The sequence below is a fragment of the Primulina eburnea genome, chromosome 12, assembly GCF_022965805.1.
Source record: "Primulina eburnea isolate SZY01 chromosome 12, ASM2296580v1, whole genome shotgun sequence".
Lineage (NCBI taxonomy): Eukaryota > Viridiplantae > Streptophyta > Magnoliopsida > Lamiales > Gesneriaceae > Primulina > Primulina eburnea.
This window is the reverse complement of record NC_133112.1, coordinates 36,555,286-36,579,609: the sequence shown is the minus strand read 5'-3', so window position 1 is coordinate 36,579,609 and position 24,324 is coordinate 36,555,286. Positions and strand designations below refer to the sequence as shown.

Genomic DNA, 24,324 nt, shown 5'->3' with positions numbered 1-24,324 from the left:
ATGTCGAAAGTTGCTACGTATGGGGAGATAGTAGAAAGAGCACTTATGGCAGAACAAGATGAACATGAAATTGACAGGGACAGGCAACAACGAAGGCAGCAGTACTTTCAGAAGAGCCAAGGAACAGGACAAGGCAAAAAGACTGATAGCAGTGGTACTAGACCAGAGGAACCCCGTGGCAAGGGTCCCCCTCCACGTAAAGAACAGGACAGACCACCTTGTCCTAAATGTGGAAAACTCTATGGCGGGGAATGTATGCAAGGTTCTAATGTCTGTTATCGTTGCAAAAAGTCAGGGCATATCGCCAAGAATTGTCCAGGAAGTTCTGAGAAAGTACAGGGACGCCTTTTCTCCATGACCAAGGAAGAAGTGGATGCGGATACGCCGATGATCACCGGTATGTTCTTGATTTCTGGTATTACTGCTATTGTTTTGCTAGATTCAGGAGCTACGCATTCTTTTATTTCGAAATCGTTTGTAAAGAGACTGGGCATTACACCAAGTACAACAGAGACACAACTCGCCATAGCCTTACCTTCCGGGCAAGAATTACAGACAGATCAGATTGTGCAAGGGTGTCCAATATATGTCCAAGGCCATCAATTGTATGCTGACTTGATAGTTTTAAGAATGACTGATTTTGATGTGATATTGGGAATGGATTGGCTCTCGAAGTACAGAGTTACTATTGACTGTGGCTTAAAGATGATCAAGTTTGTGCCAGTAGGAGCCGAACCATTCACAGTAGCAAGTGCAGGTATATCCTTACCTCTACGGATAATCTCTTGTATGAAGGCTTGTAAATTATTACAGAAGGGGTGTCAAGGATATTTAGCATCTGTTTTAGTTATTGACCCACCAATTTGTGAATTAAAAGATACAGATGTTGTTTGTGGGTTTCCAGAAGTATTTCCTGATGATGTAACAGGCTTACCCCCGATAGAGAGATCGAATTTGTAATTGATGTTGTGACAGGAACTCATCCGATCTCAAAAGCTCCTTATCGATTAGCTCCTACAGAAATGAAAGAACAATTACAGGAGTTGCTTGATAAAGGGTTTATTAGACCGAGTTTTTCACCGTGGGGTGCACCTGTTTTATTTGTGAAGAAGAAAGACAGTACTCTTCGTTTATGTATTGATTATCGGGAGTTGAACAAAGTGACAATCAAAAATAAGTATCCACTCCCCAGAATTGATGATTTGTTTGATCAATTACAAGGAGCTGCCATCTTTCGAAGATTGATTTACGATCAGGCTATCATCAAGTAAAAGTGAAGTCAGATGATATTTCTAAGACTGCCTTCCGAACCAGGTACGGGCATTATGAGTTTCTTGTAATGCCATTTGGATTAACGAATGCACCAGCTGCTTTCATGGATTTAATGAATAGAATTTTCAAGCCATTTCTAGACAAGTTCGTGATTGTGTTTATAGATGATATTCTCATCTACTCACGAACTGTAGAGGAGCATCGGGAACATTTGCAATTAGTTTTGCAAACTCTGAAAGATAAACATTTGTATGCCAAATGGAAGAAATGTGAATTTTGGCTTGAACAAGTCGCATTCTTAGGCCATATTATCTCAAAAGAAGGCATATCAGTGGATCCAAGCAAGATTGAAGCTGTTAATAACTGGCTACGACCTACCACTGTTATCGAGGTACGTAGTTTCCTTGGGCTAGCTGGTTATTATCTTCGGTTTATAGCGGGATTTTCTAAGATAGCATTGCCTTTGACTGCTTTAACCCGAAAGAATGTGAAATTTGTATGGGACGAAGCATGTGATCGCAGTTTCCAAGAGTTAAAGGCAAAATTGACATCAGCACCAGTCCTTGCTATACCAGAAGGACCAGGAGATTTTGTGGTATACAGTGATGCTTCGAAACAAGGTTTAGGAGCAGTTTTAATGCAGCACGGGAAGGTGATTGCTTATGCCTCAAGACAATTAAAGGAATATGAAAAGAACTATCCTACACATGATTTAGAACTGGCAGCTGTGGTATTTACGTTGAAAATATGGCGCCATTATCTGTATGGTGAACGGTGTGAAATATACACGGACCACAAGAGTCTGAAATATTTATTCACGCAAAAAGAACTGAATATGAGACAACGACGTTGGTTGGAATTGGTGAAGGATTACGATTGTGTTATTAATTATCATCCAGGAAAAGCCAATGTTGTTGCAGATGCGTTAAGTCGAAAGTCCAGTTCTATTGCTGCAATGCAAGTACAAGAACAAATTTTATGGGATTTGCAGAACTTGAAGCTTGATGTTATTCCAAAGGGATCTGCAATCAAATTATCATCTCTCATAGTTCGACCAACACTTGCAGACAGGATCAAAGTCGAACAAAATACAGATAATGAATTACAGCAATTGAGACAGCAAGATGAAGATAAAGGACATTCAAACTTTGAATTGAATGGGGAAGGAATATGGACATATCGAGGGAGACTGTGTGTACCAAAACAAGGAACGATCAGAACCGACATTCTTATGGATGCTCATGCTACTCCCTATTCGATCCATCCAGGAGGCACGAAAATGTACAAGGATTTGAAACCATTATTTTGGTGGCCAGGTATGAAAAAGGACATTGCTCAATTTGTTGCACGATGTCTAACTTGTCAACAGGTCAAGATTGAACATCAAAGACCAGCAGGGCTCCTGAAACCGCTACCCATTCCTGAGTGGAAATGGGAACATATCACAATGGATTTCATCCTTGGTTTGCCAAGAACACAAAGAGAATTCAATGCTATATGGGTTATTGTGGATCGACTTACGAAATCAGCTCACTTTCTTTCGGTGAAGACCACCTACACAATGAATCAATATGCTGAAGATTACATCAAAGAGATAGTGAGGCTTCATGGCATCCCAGTGTCCATTGTATTAGATAGATATCCCAAATTTACATCTGCATTTTGGAAAATCTTGCATCATGCTATGGGAACTCGATTGTCATTCAGCATAGCGTTCCACCCTCAAACTGATGGACAATCAGAACGAGTGAATCAGATCTTAGAAGATATGTTGAGGGACCTGTACTATTGACTTCCCAGGTAGTTGGGACAGTAAACTACCGTTGGCTGAGTTTACGTATAACAATAGCTATTAGTCAAGCATTGGAATGGCACCATATGCTGCATTATATGGTAGAAAATGTCGATCTCCAGTACATTGGGATGAAATAGGAGAAAGGAAGTTATTAGGCCCTGAATTGGTACAACAGACAGCTGAATTGGTAACTAAGATCAGAGAAAGAATGCAGACTGCCTAGAGCCGACAGAAAAGCTATGCTGATGTGCGACGTCGTCGATTGGAATTTCAGGTTGGTGACCATGTATTTGTAAAGATATCGCCATTGAAGGGCATTTTGCGTTTTGGCAAGAAGGGAAAATTAAGTCCAGGTATATCGGTCCATTTGAAATCTTGGAAAGAGTAGGAGACAGGGCTTACCGAGTTGCTTTACCACCGAACTTGTCAAATGTTCATAACGTTTTTCATGTTTCCTTGCTACGAAAGTATTTAGCCAATCTTTCTCACATTCTTCATTACGGACCGTTGGAGCTTGCATCGAATCTTTCATATGAAGAACGACCGGTCCAAATCCTTGATAAGAAATCAAAAGTGTTACGAGGCAAGGAAATACCCTTGGTGAAACTGTTATGGCGAAATCATGCAATCGAAGAAGCAACTTGGGAGCGAGAAGACGAGATTCAACAGAGATATCCCGAACTATATGGTACGTCAAATTTCGAGGACGAAATTCTTTGAAGGAGGGGAGAATTGTAATGTCTGGTTACTCGTACAAATGATAATAATGCGTTTATGTCGTTTATTATGTAGTTATTTAGCTCATTAGATTTCACATGATGATTGAGGTATAAATATTGAGATTGAACATGATTTTTATATTGTCCATGGTGTATTGAGAATGAATATGTGTTAAAATAGTGATAGTAAGATGTGTAGGTAGAAGTAGTGTTATGAAGTTGGTAGGAAATGAGATGCAAATATGGTAGTTCGTACGGGTTTTAGCATAATGATTTGAATATTGATCCAAATTGTGTGAGGCCTTAACCATTAGAAAGCTAAGATATAATGCCAAAACTTTCACGTTTTGGGTTTTGTCCAATTCATTGTGGAAGACAAGCCAAAAGTGCCCCGAAGTGTGTCGTGTATACCGTCATTCCCTCACTGACACATGTTAGGAGAATGGGCATAACTTTTTACTCAGACCTCCAAATGACCTGAAACGAGTGGGAGATTCACGCCAAGACATAGGGCTACAACTTTGTAGTTTACCATTTTTCCAAATTATGAAAGAAAGAGACATTTTCTAGAGCAATCTTTGACGAAGTAGTGCGCAGAGGCAGAACAGGTGGCGCCCGAGCGGTAAGATTTTACCGCCCGAGCGCCGGTACATTGCAAGTTCAGTATTTTTCCCGAGAGTGTGGCGCTCGAGCGGTAATAAATTACCGCCCGAGCGCCAGTGCACCAAAATTTTACCTTTTGGACAGAACATTCCGCGCTCGAGCGGTAGAAAACTACCGCCCGAGCGCCGCATAATATATATGAAGATAAGTTTCGAAGTTCTGATCATTTCCATCAGTTTCTTTCACCTCTTCTTCAGCCAAACTCGAGAGAAAAGTCTAGAAAACATCCTCCAAAGCTCTTTTCTTCATTTCCTTCATCAATTGAAGTTATAATTTGGTTCTCCATCCCAAGGGCATCTTAGAGTTGTAAGTTTTCATCTTTTTAATGGTTGTTATACATGTATAAGACCATATAGATATAGTGAATGGATTTTTGATATATTTGACAGTATAGGAGCGAGATACATCGTCTCAAACAAGTATTCGTACGCTTGGACTGTAAGTTGGCATGTTCTTGAAGTAATACATGAGTAATATTATGAATTTCAAATGCATCTCATTGTCTATTGATATATGTACATTGTTAGTATGTTTATTGATGAAAACATAGCACCATATTCCATTGTTATGTATTAAATATGTAAGGAACTCATGAATATTGATGATGGGTGCTATGTCATGAACATGAACATGAACATTGAAAGAAAATGACTGATTTTCACATGATATAGAGCTTGTTGACATCATGGGTGGTTTTAAGTCCACCAAAGCTATTGGCCAATATATGTTCATGGGGCGTGGGGTTGCCAAAGGTTGCTCCCTGACGTCCAACACAGTAGTAGCTATATAATAAAGCAAGCACGGTAGTACAGGTCAACTAATGAGGCTCAAGTACAAAAATGAACATTGAATATATGCTACGTTATGACATGTTTTAAGATTCATTGTTGATCACGACTTGATATGTATGTTCCTTCGATGCATATTGATACGTATAAGTGCCAACTTATTGAGTTTTATAAACTCACGTAGCTCATGTATTACAGGATCAGGTAGTGAAGAGACATAGGATGCCGGTTCGCCAATGGATGTTTGGGACGTGCATCACCTCGACAAGAACCAGGACTTCTTATTGTATAGCTTCCGCATATGTATTATAATGAGTGTAACGTCAGGGTTTGAAACAAGTTTGACAAGATGTATGTCTGTGGCATAATGATACAGAATATGTTTATGTGCAAGGATATGATCATAAGTATATATTGTTTATGTTTCTTGAGGGTTAGTGTATTACATTTTGTTATTATTGCTTGAGGTTTGGTTTAAACAAAATGTAGGGACATCATGCCAAAAATTTTATAAACCGTCAAAGTGATGCATCTTGTTTGAGTTGTTTCATAATATAGTTATATCATTCAAATCCTATTTTTATTATGGTAATCATGCTAAGTATAGAGTAAGGGTGTGACATTTTATATGGTATCAGAGCCCACGGTTCTTCGACAGGGAAGACACTGCACTTCATCCACATGGAGAACTTGGCAAGTAAGTATCTTTGTATCTCATAGTTTATTCTAAGTTATGTGTCTATGTATCCTACTTGTAGGTTAAGATAAGCAAGATGCCACCGAAACGTAAAGTACATGAGGGAGAGTCATCTAAGGGCAAGGCCCCAGCAGTCGAAGGTGATGGTAGTGCGCCACGACCTGTAGATGACTTCGCCCAATTACTCCAACAACAAGAAAAGGTCCATGGTGAACAAATACAGCAGCTACTGGAAATGCAACGGACTACTCAAGAACAGGCACAAGCACAAGCCATAGTACACCGACATGGGCCTGTTCAAACCGACGTGTATGATCGTTTTCGACGTCTAAATCCTCCGGAGTTCATGGGAAGCACTGATCCAGCAGTAGCAGAAGAGTGGATTAAGTCATTGGAGTCCATCTTCTCCTACCTTCATATGGAAGCTGTTGACAAAGTGACTTGTGCCGTCTTTTTATTAACAAAACATGCAAGAATTTGGTGGGAGAGTGCAAGGGTTGCATACCGGTTGGACCATTGACATGGGAAACTTTCAAAACCGTGTTTTACAACAAGTATTTCAGTAAAGACGTACGAGCTAAGAAAGTCAGCGATTTCCTTAATCTGAAGCAAGGGACCATGTCCATGACGGAATACATACAACAATTTAAGACCGGAGTCCAATATGTACCATATATTGCAAAAGATGACACCAGTAAGGGCGAACATTTCATGCGAGGACTTCGCTCGGAAATTAAAAGAGATGTACGAATGTCGAAAGTTGCTACGTATGGGGAGATAGTAGAAAGAGCACTTATGGCAGAACAAGATGAACATGACATTGACAGGGACAGGCAACAACGAAGGCAACAGTACTTTCAGAAGAGCCAAGGAACAGGACAAGGCAAAAAGACTGATAGCAGTGGTACTAGACCAGAGGAACCCCGTGGCAAGGGTCCCCCTCCATGTAAAGAACAGGACAGACCACCTTGTCCTAAATGTGGAAAACTCCATGGCGGGGAATGTATGCAAGGTTCTAATGTCTGTTATCGTTGCAAAAAGTCAGGGCATATCGCCAAGAATTGTCCAGGAAGTTCTGAGAAAGTACAAGGACTCCTTTTCTCCATGACCAAGGAAGAAGTGGATGCGGATATGCCGATGATCACCGGTATGTTCTTGATTTCTGGTATTACTGCTATTGTTTTGCTAGATTCAGGAGCTACGCATTCTTTTATTTCGAAATCGTTTGTAAAGAGACTGGGCATTACACCAAGTACAACAGAGACACAACTCGCCATAGCCTTACCTTCCGGGCAAGAATTACAGACAGATCAGATTGTGCGAGGGTGTCCAATATATGTCCAAGGCCATCAATTGTATGCTGACTTGATAGTTTTAAGAATGAATGATTTTGATGTGATATTGAGAATGGATTGGCTCTCGAAGTACAGAGTTACTATTGACTGTGGCTTAAAGATGATCAAGTTTGCGCCAGTAGGAGCTGAACCATTCACAGTAGCAAGTGCAGGTATATCCTTACCTCTACGGATAATCTCTTGTATGAAGGCTTGTAAATTATTACAGAAGGGGTGTCAAGGATATTTAGCATCTGTTTTAGTTATTGACCCACCAATTTGTGAATTAAAAGATACAGATGTTGTTTGTGGGTTTCCAGAAGTATTTCCTGATGATGTAACAGGCTTACCCCCAGATAGAGGGATCGAATTTGTAATTGATGTTGTGACAGGAACTCATCCGATCTCAAAAGCTCCTTATCGATTAGCTCCTACAGAAATGAAAAAATTGAAAGAACAATTACAGGATTTGCTTGATAAAGAGTTTATTAGACCGAGTTTTTCACCGTGGGGTGCACCTGTTTTATTTGTGAAGAAGAAAGACGGTACTCTTCGTTTATGTATTGATTATCGGGAGTTGAACAAAGTGACAATAAAAAATAAGTATCCACTCCCCAGAATTGATGATTTGTTTGATTAATTACAAGGAGCTGCCATCTTTTCGAAGATTGATTTACGATCAGGCTATCATCAAGTAAAAGTGAAGTCAGATGATATTTCTAAGACTGCCTTCCGAACCAGGTACGGACATTATGAGTTTCTTGTAATGCCATTTGGATTAACGAATGCACCAGCTGCTTTCATGGATTTAATGAATAGAATTTTCAAGCCATTTCTAGATAAGTTCGTGATTGTGTTTATAGATGATATTCTCATCTACTCACGAACTGTAGAGGAGCATCGGGAACATTTGCAATTAGTTTTGCAAACTCTGAAAGATAAACATTTGTATGCCAAATGGAAGAAATGTGAAATTTGGCTTGAACAAGTCGCATTCTTAGGCCATATTATCTCAAAAGAAGGCATATCAGTGGATCCAAGCAAGATTGAAGCTGTTAATAACTGGCTACGACCTACCACTGTTATCGAGGTACGTAGTTTCCTTGGGCTAGCTGGTTATTATCGTCGGTTTATAGCCGGATTTTCTAAGATAGCATTGCCTTTGACTGCTTTAACCCGAAATAATGTGAAATTTGTATGGGACGAAGCATGTGATCGCAGTTTCCAAGAATTAAAGTCAAAATTGACATCAGCACCAGTCCTTGCTATACCAGAAGGACCAGGAGATTTTGTGGTATACAGTGATGCTTCGAAACAAGGTTTAGGAGCAGTTTTAATGCAGCACGGGAAGGTGATTGCTTATGCCTCAAGACAATTAAAGGAATATGAAAAGAACTATCCTACACATGATTTAGAACTGGCAGAAGTGGTATTTGCGTTGAAAATATGGCGCCATTATCTGTATGGTGAACGGTGTGAAATATACACGGACCACAAGAGTCTGAAATATTTATTCACGCAAAAAGAACTGTATATGAGACAACGACGTTGGTTGGAATTGGTGAAGGATTACGATTGTGTTATTAATTATCATCCAGGAAAAGCCAATGTTGTTGCAGATGCGTTAAGTCGAAAGTCCAGTTCTATTGCTGCAATGCAAGTACAAGAACAAATTTTATGGGATTTGCAGAACTTGAAGCTTGATGTTATTCCAAAGGGATCTGCAATCAAATTATCATCTCTCATAGTTCGACCAACACTTGCAGACAGGATCAAAGTCGAACAAAATACAGATAATGAATTACAGCAATTGAGACAGCGAGATGAAGATAAAGGACATTCAAACTTTGAATTGAATGGGGAAGGAATATGGACATATCGAGGGAGACTGTGTGTACCAAAACAAGGAACGATCAGAACCGACATTCTTATGGATGCTCATGCTACTCCCTATTCGATCCATCCAGGAGGCACGAAAATGTACAAGGATTTGAAACCATTATTTTGGTGGCCAGGTATGAAAAAGGACATTGCTCAATTTGTTGCACAATGTCTAACTTGTCAACAGGTCAAGATTGAACATCAAAGACCAGCAGGGCTCCTGAAACCGCTACCCATTCCTGAGTGGAAATGGGAACATATCACAAAGGATTTCATCCTTGGTTTGCCAAGAACACAAAGAGGATTCAATGCTATATGGGTTATTGTGGATCGACTTACAAAATCAGCTCACTTTCTTCCGGTGAAGACCACCTACACAATGAATCAATATGCTGAATAATACATCAAAGAGATAGTGAGGCTTCATGGCATCCCAGTGTCCATTGTATCAGATAGAGATCCCAAATTTACATCTGCATTTTGGAAAATCTTGCATCATGCTATGGGAACTCGATTGTAATTCAGCACAGCGTTCCACCCTCAAACTGATGGACAATCAGAACGAGTGAATCAGATCTTAGAAGATATGTTGAGGACCTGTACTATTGACTTCCCAGGTAGTTGGGACAGTAAACTACTGTTGGCTGAGTTTACGTATAACAATAGCTATCAGTCAAGCATTGGAATGGCACCATATGCTGCATTATATGGTAGAAAATGTCGATCTCCAGTACATTGGGATGAAATAGGAGAAAGGAAGTTATTAGGCCCTGAATTGGTACAACAGACAGCTGAATTGGTAACTAAGATCAGAGAAAGAATGCAGACTACCCAGAGCCGACAGAAAAGCTATGCTGATGTGCGACGTCGTCGATTGGAATTTCAGGTTGGTGACCATGTATTTGTAAAGATATCACCATTGAAGGGCTTTTTGCGTTTTGGCAAGAAGGGAAAATTAAGTCCAAGGTATATCGGTCCATTTGAAATCTTGGAAAGAGTAGGAGACAGGGCTTACCGAGTTGCTTTACCACCGAACTTGTCAAATGTTCATAACGTTTTTCATGTTTCCTTGCTACGAAAGTATTTAGCCAATCCTTCTCACATTCTTCATTACGAACCGTTGGAGCTTGCATCGAATCTCTCATATGAAGAACGACCGGTCCAAATCCTTGATAAGAAATCAAAAGTGTTACGAGGCAAGGAAATACCCTTGGTGAAACTGTTATGGCGAAATCATGCAATCGAAGAAGCAACTTGGGAGCGAGAAGACGAGATTCAACAGAGATATCCCGAACTATATGGTACGTCAAATTTTGAGGACGAAATTCTTTGAAGGAGGGGAGAATTGTAATGCCCGGTTACTCGTACAAATGATAATAATGCGTTTATGTCGTTTATTATGTAGTTATTTAGCTCATTAGATTTCACATGATGATTGAGGTATAAATATTGAGATTGAACATGATTTTTATATTGTCCATGGTGTATTGAGAATGAATATGTGTTAAAATAGTGATAGTAAGATGTGTAGGTAGAAGTAGTGTTATGAAGTTGGTAGGAAATGAGATGCAAATATGGTAGTTCGTACGGGTTTTAGCATAATGATTTGAATATTGATCCAAATTGTGTGAGGCCTTAACCATTAGAAAGCTAAGATGTAATGCCAAACTTTCACGTTTTGGGTTTTGTCCAATTCATTGTGGAAGACAAGCCAAAAGTGCCCCGAAGTGTGTCGTGTATACCGTCATTCCCTCACTGACACATGTTAGGAGAATGGGCATAACTTTTTACTAGACCTCCAAATGACCTGAAACCAGTGGGAGATTCACGCCAAGACATAGGGCTACAACTTTGTAGTTTACCATTTTTCCAAATTATGAACGAAAGAGACGTTTCCGGAGAAATCTTTGACGAAGTAGTGCGCAGAGGCAGAACAGGTGGCGCCCGAGCGGTAAGATTTTACCGCCCGAGCGCCGGTACATTGCAAGTTCAGTATTTTTCCCGAGAGTGTGGCGCCCGAGCGGTAATAAATGACCGCCCGAGCGCCAGTGCACCAAAATTTTACCTTTTGGACAGAACATTCCGCGCTCGAGCTGTAGAAAACTACCCCCCGAGCGCCGCCTAATATATATGAAGATAAGTTTCGAAGTTCTGATCATTTCCATCAGTTTCTTTCACCTCTTCTTCAGCCAAACTCGAGAGAAAAGTCTAGAAAACATCCTCCAAAGCTCTTTTCTTCATTTCCTTCATCAATTGAAGTTATAATTTGGTTCTCCATCCCAAGGGCATCTTAGAGTTGTAAGTTTTCATCTTTTTAATGGTTGTTATACATGTATAAGACCATATAGATATAGTGAATGGATTTTTGATATATTTGACAGTATAGGAGCGAGATACATCGTCTCAAACAAGTATTCGTACGCTTGGACTGTAAGTTGGCATGTTCTTGAAGTAATACATGAGTAATATTATGAATTTCAAATGCATCTCATTGTCTATTGATATATGTACATTGTTAGTATGTTTATTGATGAAAACATAGCACCATATTCCATTGTTATGTATTAAATATGTAAGGAACTCATGAATATTGATGATGGGTGCTATGTCATGAACATGAACATGAACATTGAAAGAAAATGACTGATTTTCACATGATATAGAGCTTGTTGACATCATGGGTGGTTTTAAGTCCACCAAAGCTATTGGCCAATATATGTTCATGGGGCGTGGGGTTGCCAAAGGTTGCTCCCTGACGTCCAACACAGTAGTAGCTATATAATAAAGCAAGCACGGTAGTACAGGTCAACTAATGAGGCTCAAGTACAAAAATGAACATTGAATATATGCTACGTTATGACATGTTTTAAGATTCATTGTTGATCACGACTTGATATGTATGTTACTTCGATGCATATTGATACGTATAAGTGCCAACTTATTGAGTTTTATAAACTCACGTAGCTCATGTATTACAGGATCAGGTAGTGAAGAGACATAGGATGCCGGTTCGCCAATGGATGTTTGGGACGTGCCTCACCTCGACAAGAACCGGGACTTCTTATTGTATAGCTTCCGCATATGTATTATAATGAGTGTAACGTCAGGGTTTGAAACAAGTTTGACAAGATGTATGTCTGTGGCATAATGATACAGAATATGTTTATGTGCAAGGATATGATCATAAGTATATATTGTTTATGTTGCTTGAGGGTTAGTGTATTACATTTTGTTATTATTGCTTGAGGTTTGGTTTAAACAAAATGTAGGGACATCATGCCAAAAAATTTATAAACCGTCAAAGTGATGCATCTTGTTTGAGTTGTTTCATAATATAGTTATATCATTCAAATCTTATTTTGATTATGGTAATCATGCTAAGTATAGAGTAAGGGTGTGACAACATCTTTCGACCTCCAGGGTGAATACTGTATTTGCTACAATGTGCTTCTCGAAGAAGGGCAGATTTCAAATCAACATTATCAGGAACTACCAGCCGACCATTAAGTCGTAAAGAACCATCAGAAGAAATCTGAAATCCAGACTGATGTTCTGCAGATACAAATTCTTTCGACTTTTGGATCTGAGCATCATTTCGTTGGGCCTTTCGTATTTTAGATATCAAGTTCGGCTCAATTTGCAATGCTGAGACAGTGACAGAATTCCAATTCGAGTGAAAAGTCCAGCAAGAAGTACATATATCTTCGTGTACTTTGGCAACACTGAAAGAAGCTAAAAAAGAATCATGCACTTTACGGCTCAGGGCATCCGCAATAACATTCACCGATCTAGGGTGATACTGAATCTCACAATCAAAGTCTTTCAGGAGATCCATCCACCTGCGTTGCCTCATATTCAGATCAGATTGAGAAAAGAGATATTTCAGACTCTTATGGTCTGAATAGATAACAAACTTTTCTCCATACAAGTAATGGCACCAAATATTCAAAGCAAACACAATGGCGGCCAATTCAAGATCATGAACAGGATAACTAGTTTTATGATATTTCAATTGACGAGATGCATAAGCAACTACTTTGCCATGTTGTATCAGAACACAGCCCAAACCTTTACCAGACGCATCTGTACACACTACAAATGCTCCGGTACCTGAGAAAATAGTAAGCACGGGTGCTGTGGTCAATCTCGTCGTCAATTCAAGAAAACTAGCTTCACATTCATCTGACCAAATGGATCTCTGATTCTTCTGTGTCAGTTGAGTAATATGTTTAGCTATTTTCGAAAACCCTTCAATAAAACGACGATAATAGCCAGCTAAACCCATGAAGCTAAGGATCTCCGGAACATTAGGTCTCTGCCAATTCAATACAGCTTCAACCTTAGCAGGATCAACAAATATGTCATGTCTCGAAATGACGTGGCTTAAAAATACCAATCTATCAATCCAGAATTCACATTTGGACAATTTAGCATATAAATTGCCATTGCGAAGAGTTTGAAGTATCAGTCTCAGATGTTCAGTATGGTCCTTTTTCTATTTCGAATAGACAAGAATATCATCAATAAATACAATAATGAATCGGTAAATAAAATTTCGAAAGACACGATTCATTAGATCCATAAATACAGCAGGAGCATTTGTGAGACCAAAAGACATAACCAAGAATTCATAGTGGCCATACCTGGTACGAAAAGCAGTTTTAGGCACATCTTCTTCTCTAACTCGTACTTGATGATACCCAGAACGAAGATCAATCTTCTAGTATACAGATGTACCCTGAAGCTGATCAAATAAGTCATCAATACGAGGAAGTGGATACTTGTTTTTCACAGTAGCCCGATTCAGTTGCCTATAATCGATACACATTCGCATAGTACCATCTTTCTTTCGAACAAATAAAACTGGAGCTCCCCAAGGTGATACACTCGGTCGAATATATCTCTTATCGAGAAGATCATGTAATTGTTCTTTCAATTCTTTCAATTCCAGAGGTGCCATGCGATAAGGAACTTTCGATATAGGCGCAGTTTCCGGCATAAGATCAATACTAAATTCAACTTCTCGATGAGGAGGAAAGTCAGGAATCTCATCGGGAAATACATCCGGGAATTTTTTCGCAACAGGAATATCAGATAAAGAAGGATCCTTCTTAGATACATCAAAAGCGTAGATAAGATAACCCTCATCTCCGCTAAACAAAAGTCGAGACATTTCCAAAGAGGATACCAATGAAAATTTGGCTTGAGAACCCTTGCCATAAAAATTCCACTTGGGTCCATCAACAGGTCGAAATCGAACCACTCCATGAAAACAATCGACAGTATCTCGATTTGTTGTTAAGATATCCATGCCAACAATACAATCAAAATCGTGCATTGGGAAGACAATCAAATTCAAGAATATCACATTGTACTCGTATATCAATACACAATTATGCACAATCTGCTCAGACAGAATAATCTTTCCTGCTGGCATGGCTATCGACAATGTATTATACAAGGAGTACACATAATATCATGCGATGCAACAAATGCATGAGATATGAATGATTGGGATGCTCCTGTATCAAATAAAACACGTGCAGGATAATCGCAAAGCATGCAAATACCTGCAATCACACCACCAGGAGCTTCCTTTGCCTGATCTTCAGTCAAAGCATACACTTGAACTTGAGGAAGAACTTGGGCAGTCTGACCACCAGGTCCTCGATATCTTGGAACATTCGATTACTGGAAAGAGGGAATATGAACAACATGTCTCATCATACTAGGGCCACCTCTAAATCCTGGCTGAGGTTGAGAAGAAGTCGTACCCCTGTTCGGACATACTCGAGAGAAATGGCCTTCCTATCCACACTGATAACAAGTACCAAACATACCTCGACACTGCTCCATAGTATGTTTGCCTCCACAAAGACTACAATAAGGAAAAATCACGGGACTCCATCTCTGAGATCCACTGGAACTAGAAGAAGATGAAGAAACAGTAGAACCAGGTTTCTTAAACTTCCTACCTCTCGAACGCAAAATAGGCCGCTGAGCTGATACCGGAGGTGGAGGAGTATACTGAGGACATCCTCGCTTTAGTCCAGCTTCAGCTGCCTTTGCTCGTTCAACTTCCTCTACGTAGCTCGTAGGTAAACCAGAAATAACAAAAGTATATATAGCAGGATGTAATCCATTCACAAACCTGTTATATTTTATTTTGCATTAGCAGTTACGTGAGGTGCATACTTCAACAAAGTCGAAAACTTCGAAGCATATTCTGCAACAGTCATCGTTCCCTGCTGCAGACTATTAAATTCATTCCCTTGGGCAGTATAATAAGAAAGAAGAGAATACTGCTCCAAAAACTGGGCCTTGAAGACATCCCATGTGACTTCAATCCCAGCCTCTTTCAATCCAATCTCAGCGGCTTCCCACCAAGATTTTGCTCGGTCTTTCAATTGATAGAGAGCAAGTTTCATTCGCCGAGCCTTAGAATATTCAACGCTATTAAACAAGTGTTCAATATCCTTCAACCAGGCCTCTGCTCTTTCAGCACTCTCAGTGCCAAAGAACCTCGGTGGTTTCAAATCCTGGAATCGAGCCATCACCAGATCCATGGACATTCCTTCGAATTGTCCAACAATCCTCTCAGTACTACTACTCCCAGTTTCATTCGTGGGATCCATCTACAAATCAGAGGATGAATATCACAAATCAATATCAATTCCACATCATCATCATCCATATCATCGATCTCATCAATAACTTACTCAAACTAAATCAAGTAAGAGCAAGTAATACAAATAAATCAAACACATACGCACAATTCATTTGTGCCTATTCAAGTGTACACAAGACTCAATCGAGCATTCTCAGCTATGCTCTGATACCATATTGTGTGGGGTCCTTAACTCCTAATCGTTCTTACAATACAATCTGATTAGGGTTAATTAATTACAGCGAAAAACGAGTTTAAATTTTCTTTACGATGAGCCCAAAACGTGTCAACTGTAATTATAATACTGAAAATAGTATATAATATAGTCTCGTCTATCTCAATCACAATATAAAACAAGCCCGCACGTAATCCAAAACAACTACATACAAACAAACTCATACTCCTCGTGACATGTCCTGGTATATAAAGACATATACATATATACTGGGATAGACCACTAAACCTCAACTCATATATGAATCCCTCCAGAAGTACCTTTTCTGGTCTCCTGATATCATGGAGTACCTGTCATTGACAACATACAAAGACAACAACAGCCCCCTCTGGGGTGAGCAAAGCTCAGTCTGAAGCAACCACAATATATACCACATATATCTAAACAATGATATATGATATGCAATGATTGTATGTCGTGGAGGTATCAGGTCAAATGCCCATCCACTGAGCACATGTCAGAATCAATCGAATCACTATCAAATCAATGCTCGAGCGGACACACCGGTCTCAATCAGGGATACTCGTATGATAGCGTCGACAAAACGCCATCAAATCCCAAATCTCAATCAATCATCGGGGCCACTAATGTCTATGTTTTAAGGGCCACATAATGCCAAACATAACATTCGTGTTCACAAACCCCAGAGTCAAATCCAATCATATCAGGATATCCAAGGATCATAGCTCAACGTGCATGTCATTTATACCACATCAACTCAATAAATAAAGCATATAGACATGTATCAATCAAACATATATCATATAATACAGATACATGTAGTATGTTATCCGATCGCAACATACCTCAATTCTTCGTTCCAATCGATGTAGCTTGAAGATATCAGTATAAAATTTTATCTACATCAATAAAACATTCATTTCAATCAATAACATCATTCAATATCAACAATATAAGTTTCAAATATATTTTGAAACTTCAAAAATTCATATCAAATTCAAATCATAGCATAATTCAATTCCGACTTCAAAACTTAATTTCTTTTCGGTTATTCTACCGCATATATTTATCAGAATTAATAATAACTAAAAAATAATTCTTCAATCTCAATCCAACGATTAAAATTCCCTATTTATAATAAATTGGGAATAATTCAAAACAACATCACCATAATTATCTCTTCTTCGTTAAAATCTTACACTATTCAACAATCTTCGATTTCTGTATGATTTAATAATTTATCGGATTTATTCCAAAAATCGACGAATTTAAAACATCACAAAAAATATAAAATTTATACCTCAAATCGAAGACTCGTGTCAACGATCCAAGAACTGAAGTCGGTTCGTCGATTGGATAAACCGATAAGTCGCACGATCGAAAAAAAAAATCGAAAACCTATTTATATATATATATATATATATATATATATATATATATATACATATATTATTAAATAATAAAGATATTGAACCTTATAAGAAAAATTATAGATTTATTCATATAGGTTTAATTTAAATCTCTTTTAGACTTTTAACTTTAGAAGGACTACCAGAAAGCTTCATAGCAGCTTTAAGAGATGGTAGAAATTTAAATTGGAAACAATCACTTATGAGAATTATTCAATCTAGTCTGGCACATGGTCCAGTATATTTTGATGTTTATCCAAATTTATCTTTATCTCTGTCTGATATTAATATATTAGATTCTTTAACATTAAATGTTAAAACACATGGTTATAATTATAGACCTGGTACAGAAGTTATATGTATCTGTTATCGTATTTATTATAAACCATTATTTACACTAAATCCTATGTGTAAAAGAATAGATAAAAAATTAAATGAAACTATTCTGATAGAAACTAATTTTAATAAATCTAATATTACAACTCGTAGATCTATAAAATGGGAAGAAATAGAATTTCCAGAAAACTGGATAATTGAACAAGTTGTTCTTAGAAATCCTATAATAAATAGGGATTTACAACAAGTTATACAAAACAATGAAGGATCTGTTCAAATACAGTTCAATAATGAACAAAGAAGATTATTACCCTCTTCTGTTTATACTAGATCAAGATCTAGTCATTCTTTTATTTCACCTTTAGATTATATGGTGGATATTCCTCAAACTTCTAGAGCCTCTACTTCTCAAATACGAGAAGAAGTAGATTCTACAATAGAAGATTTAATCATAAATCAAAATAATATTGTTCATCAAGGTAACTTTCAAAAAATTAAAGAAACTGATACAGTTTCAGAAATGAATTTTAGTATTTAATGGATAGTAAATCAAAAATTGATTTTACTAAAGGATCTATTGCTAGAGCAAGAATCAATGCTGAATTTTATCAACCCAAATGAGAATATTTCAGAGAATGATATTTTAAAAGTTTCTCTGAACAAAAATTTGATTATATTGTAACAGAATTTTATAAATACTGTGAACAACAAAATAAATTAATACATTTTGTTTCTTTGTTTTTTAAAACTTTTATTATTGATTATATTTCTGTTCTTGAAAGAAATTATAAAAGTTCTTCTGGAATGATTCAAAAATCAGTTTATCCTTCTCAGCAACCTTTTCTTATAGAAAAGAATAATAAAGTTTTAAATTTTAATGTTTTTTCAAAATTGTTTGAAAATGATATGTTACAAATTATTGTCAAACATATTAATCAAATTTTGGAAAAACAAAATTATACAAATTTATATTTAACTATAATAGGAGAAGAACTTAAAGATAGGATAAATAAGATAGTTATAGCTTATAATCAAATTAAACCAGATGTTCTTATACAAGAACCAGAAACTAAATATTGTTTCTATTGCTAGTTCTTCCATTCAATCCCCTCCAGATATTAAAGATTTTAAATTTAAGTCTTCTGTTTCTGATATAGAAAAATTATTAGAAGAAAAATTTAAAAATCTTAACATACATACTCTTAATAAAGAGTTATATAATATTAAAAATTATTCTGATGAAGAAATTAATAAAATTAAATTGACAGATAGACCTACCTTAAATAAATATTATTACAATAGACCAACTCCCATGGATGTTCTTATAGAAGAACAAGAATATATTTTCTCTAATAGTTATTGTTAAGAAATGAAATCTCAGGAATTTTGGTGTATGATAAATTAGAAATCAACCGCGGTTAGAAATTCTCAACCTCTAAGTTTTCAACCGCCTATTCTTTATGGTTCAGCCGTTTCATTTAAGAGATCTACTTATTGTTTTCCAACATTCCCTAACCGGTTGAAAGCATTCAAATTCTCGAAATCAACGATCTCACATCAGTTCCAAGGAAGATGTGCATTAATATCTCTTTCCTTGAAAGGACGCTCAGAGACAGTCTTCGCATATGTGCAGTTGCCTAAAGTAGTAAACCTCAAGTAAAGAGCCTCAAATTTATGATAAGCAAAAGGAAGATTTAAATGCAGACATTTATTACTCATAAATATGAAAACGACTTATCTGCTTCAGGATCTCAGGTTTACGTTTACAAGTACTTTCTGACCGTTGGATCTTCTAGCTATATTATCTGAGAGGAATGCAAGTTATGGGTGGGCAAGCTACACAACTCTAACTCTGATTGAAAGAAATCTTTTGGCTTGCCTTCACAGAGATCTTTGAGCGCATTCACAGCTTACATTTTCTTTATCGCTCTTTTGCACGCAGCTCTACAGTCACATATTTGATCTTTCAAGGATCTTTTCGTGCTACCAAAACAAACTACTGTTTTATCAATAACCTATGGTTACTTGATTGAAGTTTGGAAGTCTGGTGAACTAAGGGTTCTTAAATATCCAGTAGTGTAAAGTGATCACTAGGAGTTCCAAAACAGGCAATAGGATAAGTCCTGATTGGATTGGGCTGTTACAAACGTTTTGTAAAGTCAAAGTCTTTTAGTGGATTCCTTCCTACCAAGGAAGAAGGGGTGACGTAGGAGTATTCAATCTCCGAACATCCATAAAATACTGTGTCTTTTATCTTATGCAATCTGTTATTGATATCCTTGTTGTTTAGATTATTAAATATTTGAGAAATATCTATCAAAAGGAAGTGAACCATCTTCCGCACATTTCTATGGTTCACCTCTTTCGACCGTTTGAGAAAGAAATATTTCGAACCGCCTAAAAACGGTTGAAAATATATTTTACAGAAGAAAATGTGAAAGAGTTCATTCATCCCCCCCCCCCTCTTAACTCTTTCTCGATCCTAACAATTGGTATCAGAGCGGGTTCTTCTCAAACATTGATATTTCTTGAGCAATATGGCATCTTTTAATAAAATTCCTATGTTCTCCAAAGAAGACTATGATGATTGGAAAATTCGCATGCAGGCACATCTAGCAGCACAGGATGACGATATGTGGTTTGTAATTACTGATGGACCAATGAAGATAATGAAAGCAAACACAGCTGTTGGTGTAACTGAAGGTGCTCCTCAAATGATAGAGAAGCACAGATCTGAATGGACCGCTGAAGATAAAAAGAAAGCAAACTTAGACAACGTAGCAAAAGACATTCTCTATAAGACCCTGGATAAGAACATGTTCGCCAAAATCAAGACTTGCACCACTGCAAAAGAAATATGGGAAAAACTCACTCAACTGTGCGAAGGAAATGATCAGACCAAAGAAAACAAACTGACAGTGGCTATTCAAAAATTCGACAATGCAAAGATGAAGCCAGGAGAAACTCTTGCAGAATTTGATGAGCGATTCAGCAGCATTATCATCGAACTCACCTCTCTTGGAAAAGAGTACTCCAACAGAGAAATTGCTTTAAAGGTCATGAGAGCTCTTCCCAGAGAGTGGGATGTGAAAACAATAGCTATGCTAGAATCCAAAGATCTAAACAAACTGGAACTACATGATTGATTTGCTGATCTCAAGGTATATGAATTTGAGCTAGGGATACGAACTGAAGAAGAGCCGTCCACAACCTAACAAACAAAAGCCTTGGCAGCAGCTACAGTGACTCTTCCGGTCGAAGAGTCCACAAGTAAGAAATCGGCTGAGCAACTAAGCAATGAAGCCATGTCTTTATTTGTTAAAAAATTTGGTAAATTTATGCGCAAAAATCAATCTCAAATGAATAAACCTTTTTTAAAAAGGACCATACTGAGGATGGTCAAGGGTGTTTTAACTGTGGAAAGAAGGAACATTTTATTGCAGAATGCAATAAGCCAAAGAAGGATGAAAAGAAGCCGGAAAATAGAAGACGATTCAAAAACGACAAGAAATTCATCAAGAAAAGGAATCAGAAAGTTTTGGTTGCAGAAGAAGACAAAGGCAAATGGGCTGAAACAGAATCAGAAAAGTCTTCTTCTGAAGAATCTTCGAGTGAAAGTGAAGACGAAAGAGTCGAATGTCTTATGGCCAAGGAAGATCAAGAAGCTACTGATGAAATGGTATTTGATTTTAATTCTGAAGAATTTACACGTGAAGATCTTGTTACAGCACTTAACGACATGGTAAATGAGTTCAAAGGACTATATATGAAATTCAATGAAGCTGATGCAGAAAAGAAAGACTTGAAAAATAAACTAACTCTCTCCAGCTGTTCGCAGCACAAAGAGGTTGAAAGTTTAAAAGTCAAGCTAAGTCTGATAGCAGCTGAGAATGATGATTTACGAAAATTGTTCCATGATACTTTAAAAGAAAACAAACGTTTATTAAGCACCATCAACATGTGGAACAAGTCCTCTGCTTCTCTTGATAAGATACATGAAATGCAGAAACCAGCCGGAGATAGAACTGGGCTCGGTTACGGCATAAATGATTGTAATACCTCAGAAGCTTCAACTCAACCGTTGCTAGAAAAAGACAGTTTAAGATCAATTAAATTTGTCAGATCTAGCTCGGTATATGAACATGATGAGCTTATGGTTCAAGGCATTCAAAACATAAATCTTAAGAACAATGGAAGGCGATGTGGTTTGGGTTATGTTCAGAGTGATAAATCCAAACAATTTTGGCGCAAACCCAGGCCAAATCCAACTGGATACGAAGGGTCAACCAGATATCACTCAAAAATCAGACCTTACAATTACTACAATTGCCGACCAGTTCAAAAGAGGTATAGATTGAATGATGATAATCAAAGGCCCAAACAACATGTACTACATTCACCAGAGTCCGCTTTTGATCATGATTACCCTGGAACATATCACAAAAAATCCGCAAGGATAATTCAAGTGTGGATTCCTAAGGGTCTAATTAACCCTGGACCCAAATAAAAGGGGTACCAATCTTTCATTGTCAGGAACTAAAGAAGAAGAACATAGAAAAGTCATCATGGTTTCTAGACAGTGGATGCTCAAGACATATGACTGGAAATAAAGATCTCTTATCAGAAATTGTAGATCTCAAAGGACCAACAATCACTTTCGGAGACAACTCTAAAGGTAAAGCTATGGGTAAGGGTAAGATTACTCATGGCAAAATTATCATCAAAGATGTTCTGTTAGTAGAAAACTTATGCTACAATCTGATCAGTATAAGTCAACTTTGTGACAATGGGTACACGGTTGAATTTCATAAAGAAAAATGCATGGTTAAAACCAATGCAGGTTACACAGTGTTGACTGGTTATCGAAGTCAAAATACTTATAGGGTAGAATGGAATGATCAAAATTTAAATGCGTCTACCTGTTTCGTTGCTTTAAATGGAAATAAAAATTGGCTATGGCATAAAAGACTAAATCATCTAAATTTCAAATCCATCGCTACCATTAGTAAGCTTAAGCTAGTATCTGGACTGCCTAACGTTGATTTTGCCAAAGATAAAGTATGCAATGCTTGTCAGCTTGGAAAACAGGTTCGAACAACCTTTAAAAGCAAAGGTAGACATTCTTCAAATAGATGTCTAGATCTTCTTCACATGGATCTATTTGGACCAATCCTGGTAATGAGCTTAGGGGGAAAGAAATACACTCTCGTTGTCATTGATGATTATTCTAGATTTACATGGGTAATATTTCTTGGCTCCAAAGATCAAACTGCTGATCATCTAATCAAGCTGCTCAAGAGACTTCACAATGAAAAGAGGGAAAACATCGACAGAATCAGAAGTGATAGAGGAACTGAATTTCTGAACAAATATCTATCATCCTATCTTGAAGATCATGGGATTAAACACGAGCTATCAGCTGCAAGATCGCCCCAACAAAATGGAGTAGCAGAAAGAAGAAACCGCACATTGAAAGAAGCAGCTAGAACCATGCTGGCTGAATCCGGTGTCTCGCAAAGATTTTGGGCTGAAGCCATTAACACAGCTTGTTTTACTCAGAATCGATTATTGATTAATAAAAATCATGAAAAGACTCCATATGAAATATGGACCGACAAAGTGCCAGAAGTGGGGTATTTTCGCATCTTTGGCTGTAAGTGCTTTATTCACATAAATGGCAAAATACATCTCACTGCATTTGATGTAAAGGCTGAAAATGGCATCTTACTGGGATACTCAGCAGTAAGTAAAGCATATAGAGTATATAATCAAAAATCTCTCACTGTCGAAGAATCCATACATGTTGTATTCGATGAATCATCCATATGTCATGACAATAGCAATAGCAACATGCATGATCTAATAAATAATTTTGAAGCTGCTAATCTTGAAGCTAGCAATGATGAGGATGAAATAGACATACGAAGAACAGGTGAAACAATCTTCAAAGAAAATCCAACCGGTCAGGAAAATTGTCAACAAACAAATGATCAAGAGAACAACCATCAACCGCAGATTACACCACTGGCAGAAGAGGCAACAGAACAAGAAAATGACATCATTCCACCAACCGAGGAAGATCAATATGGACCATGTCTTCGGTGGAAAAAGGATCATCCACTCGAACTGGTCATTGGTAACCCTACTGCTCCTCTTAGAACTAGAAATCAAATGATAAGTGAATTTTTGCAGGCTGCTTTCGTTTCTCAAATTGAACCCAAGAAAATTGATGATGCTCTTCTAGATACAAACTAGATAGAAGCCATGCAAGAAGAACTTAATCAGTTTGAAAGAAACAGAGTATGGCACTTAGTATCTCGACCTAATGATGCTAATATAATTGGAACTAGATGGGTTTATAGAAACAAAATGAATGAAAGTGGTTTAATCATAAGAAATAAGGCTCGTCTAGTGGCTCAAGGATATAGACAGGAGGAAGGAATAGACTTTGATGAATCTTTTGCCCCGGTTGCTCGATTAGAAGCCATTAGAATATTTCTAGCATTTGCAGCATTTAAAAACTTCAAAGTATATCAAATGGATGTTAAATCTGCCTTTCTAAATGGT

At 37.6% G+C, this 24,324-nt stretch overlaps 1 protein-coding gene across 1 annotated transcript; it reads left to right on the top strand.

Moving 5' to 3' along the window:
• On the top strand, positions 1-24,012 carry LOC140806867 (uncharacterized). Its single transcript, XM_073163388.1, has 5 exons — positions 1-154; positions 20,335-20,843; positions 21,212-22,222; positions 22,291-23,202; positions 23,317-24,012. The coding sequence occupies exons 1-5, from the start codon at positions 1-3 to the stop codon at positions 24,010-24,012; spliced, it is 3,282 nt and encodes a 1,093-aa protein (XP_073019489.1).
• The last annotated feature ends 312 nt before the right edge of the window (positions 24,013-24,324 follow it).

Excerpts from the sequence above, each read along its gene's own strand:
- LOC140806867 (XM_073163388.1), top strand. The coding sequence starts at position 1 with ATGTCGAAAGTTGCTACGTATGGGGAGATAGTAGAAAGAGCACTTATG. Across the intron at positions 22,223-22,290 it reads AATCCGCAAGGATAATTCAA|GAACTAAAGAAGAAGAACAT; the intron begins GTGTGGATTCCT and ends TTTCATTGTCAG. Across the intron at positions 23,203-23,316 it reads GATCGCCCCAACAAAATGGA|AATCGATTATTGATTAATAA; the intron begins GTAGCAGAAAGA and ends TGTTTTACTCAG.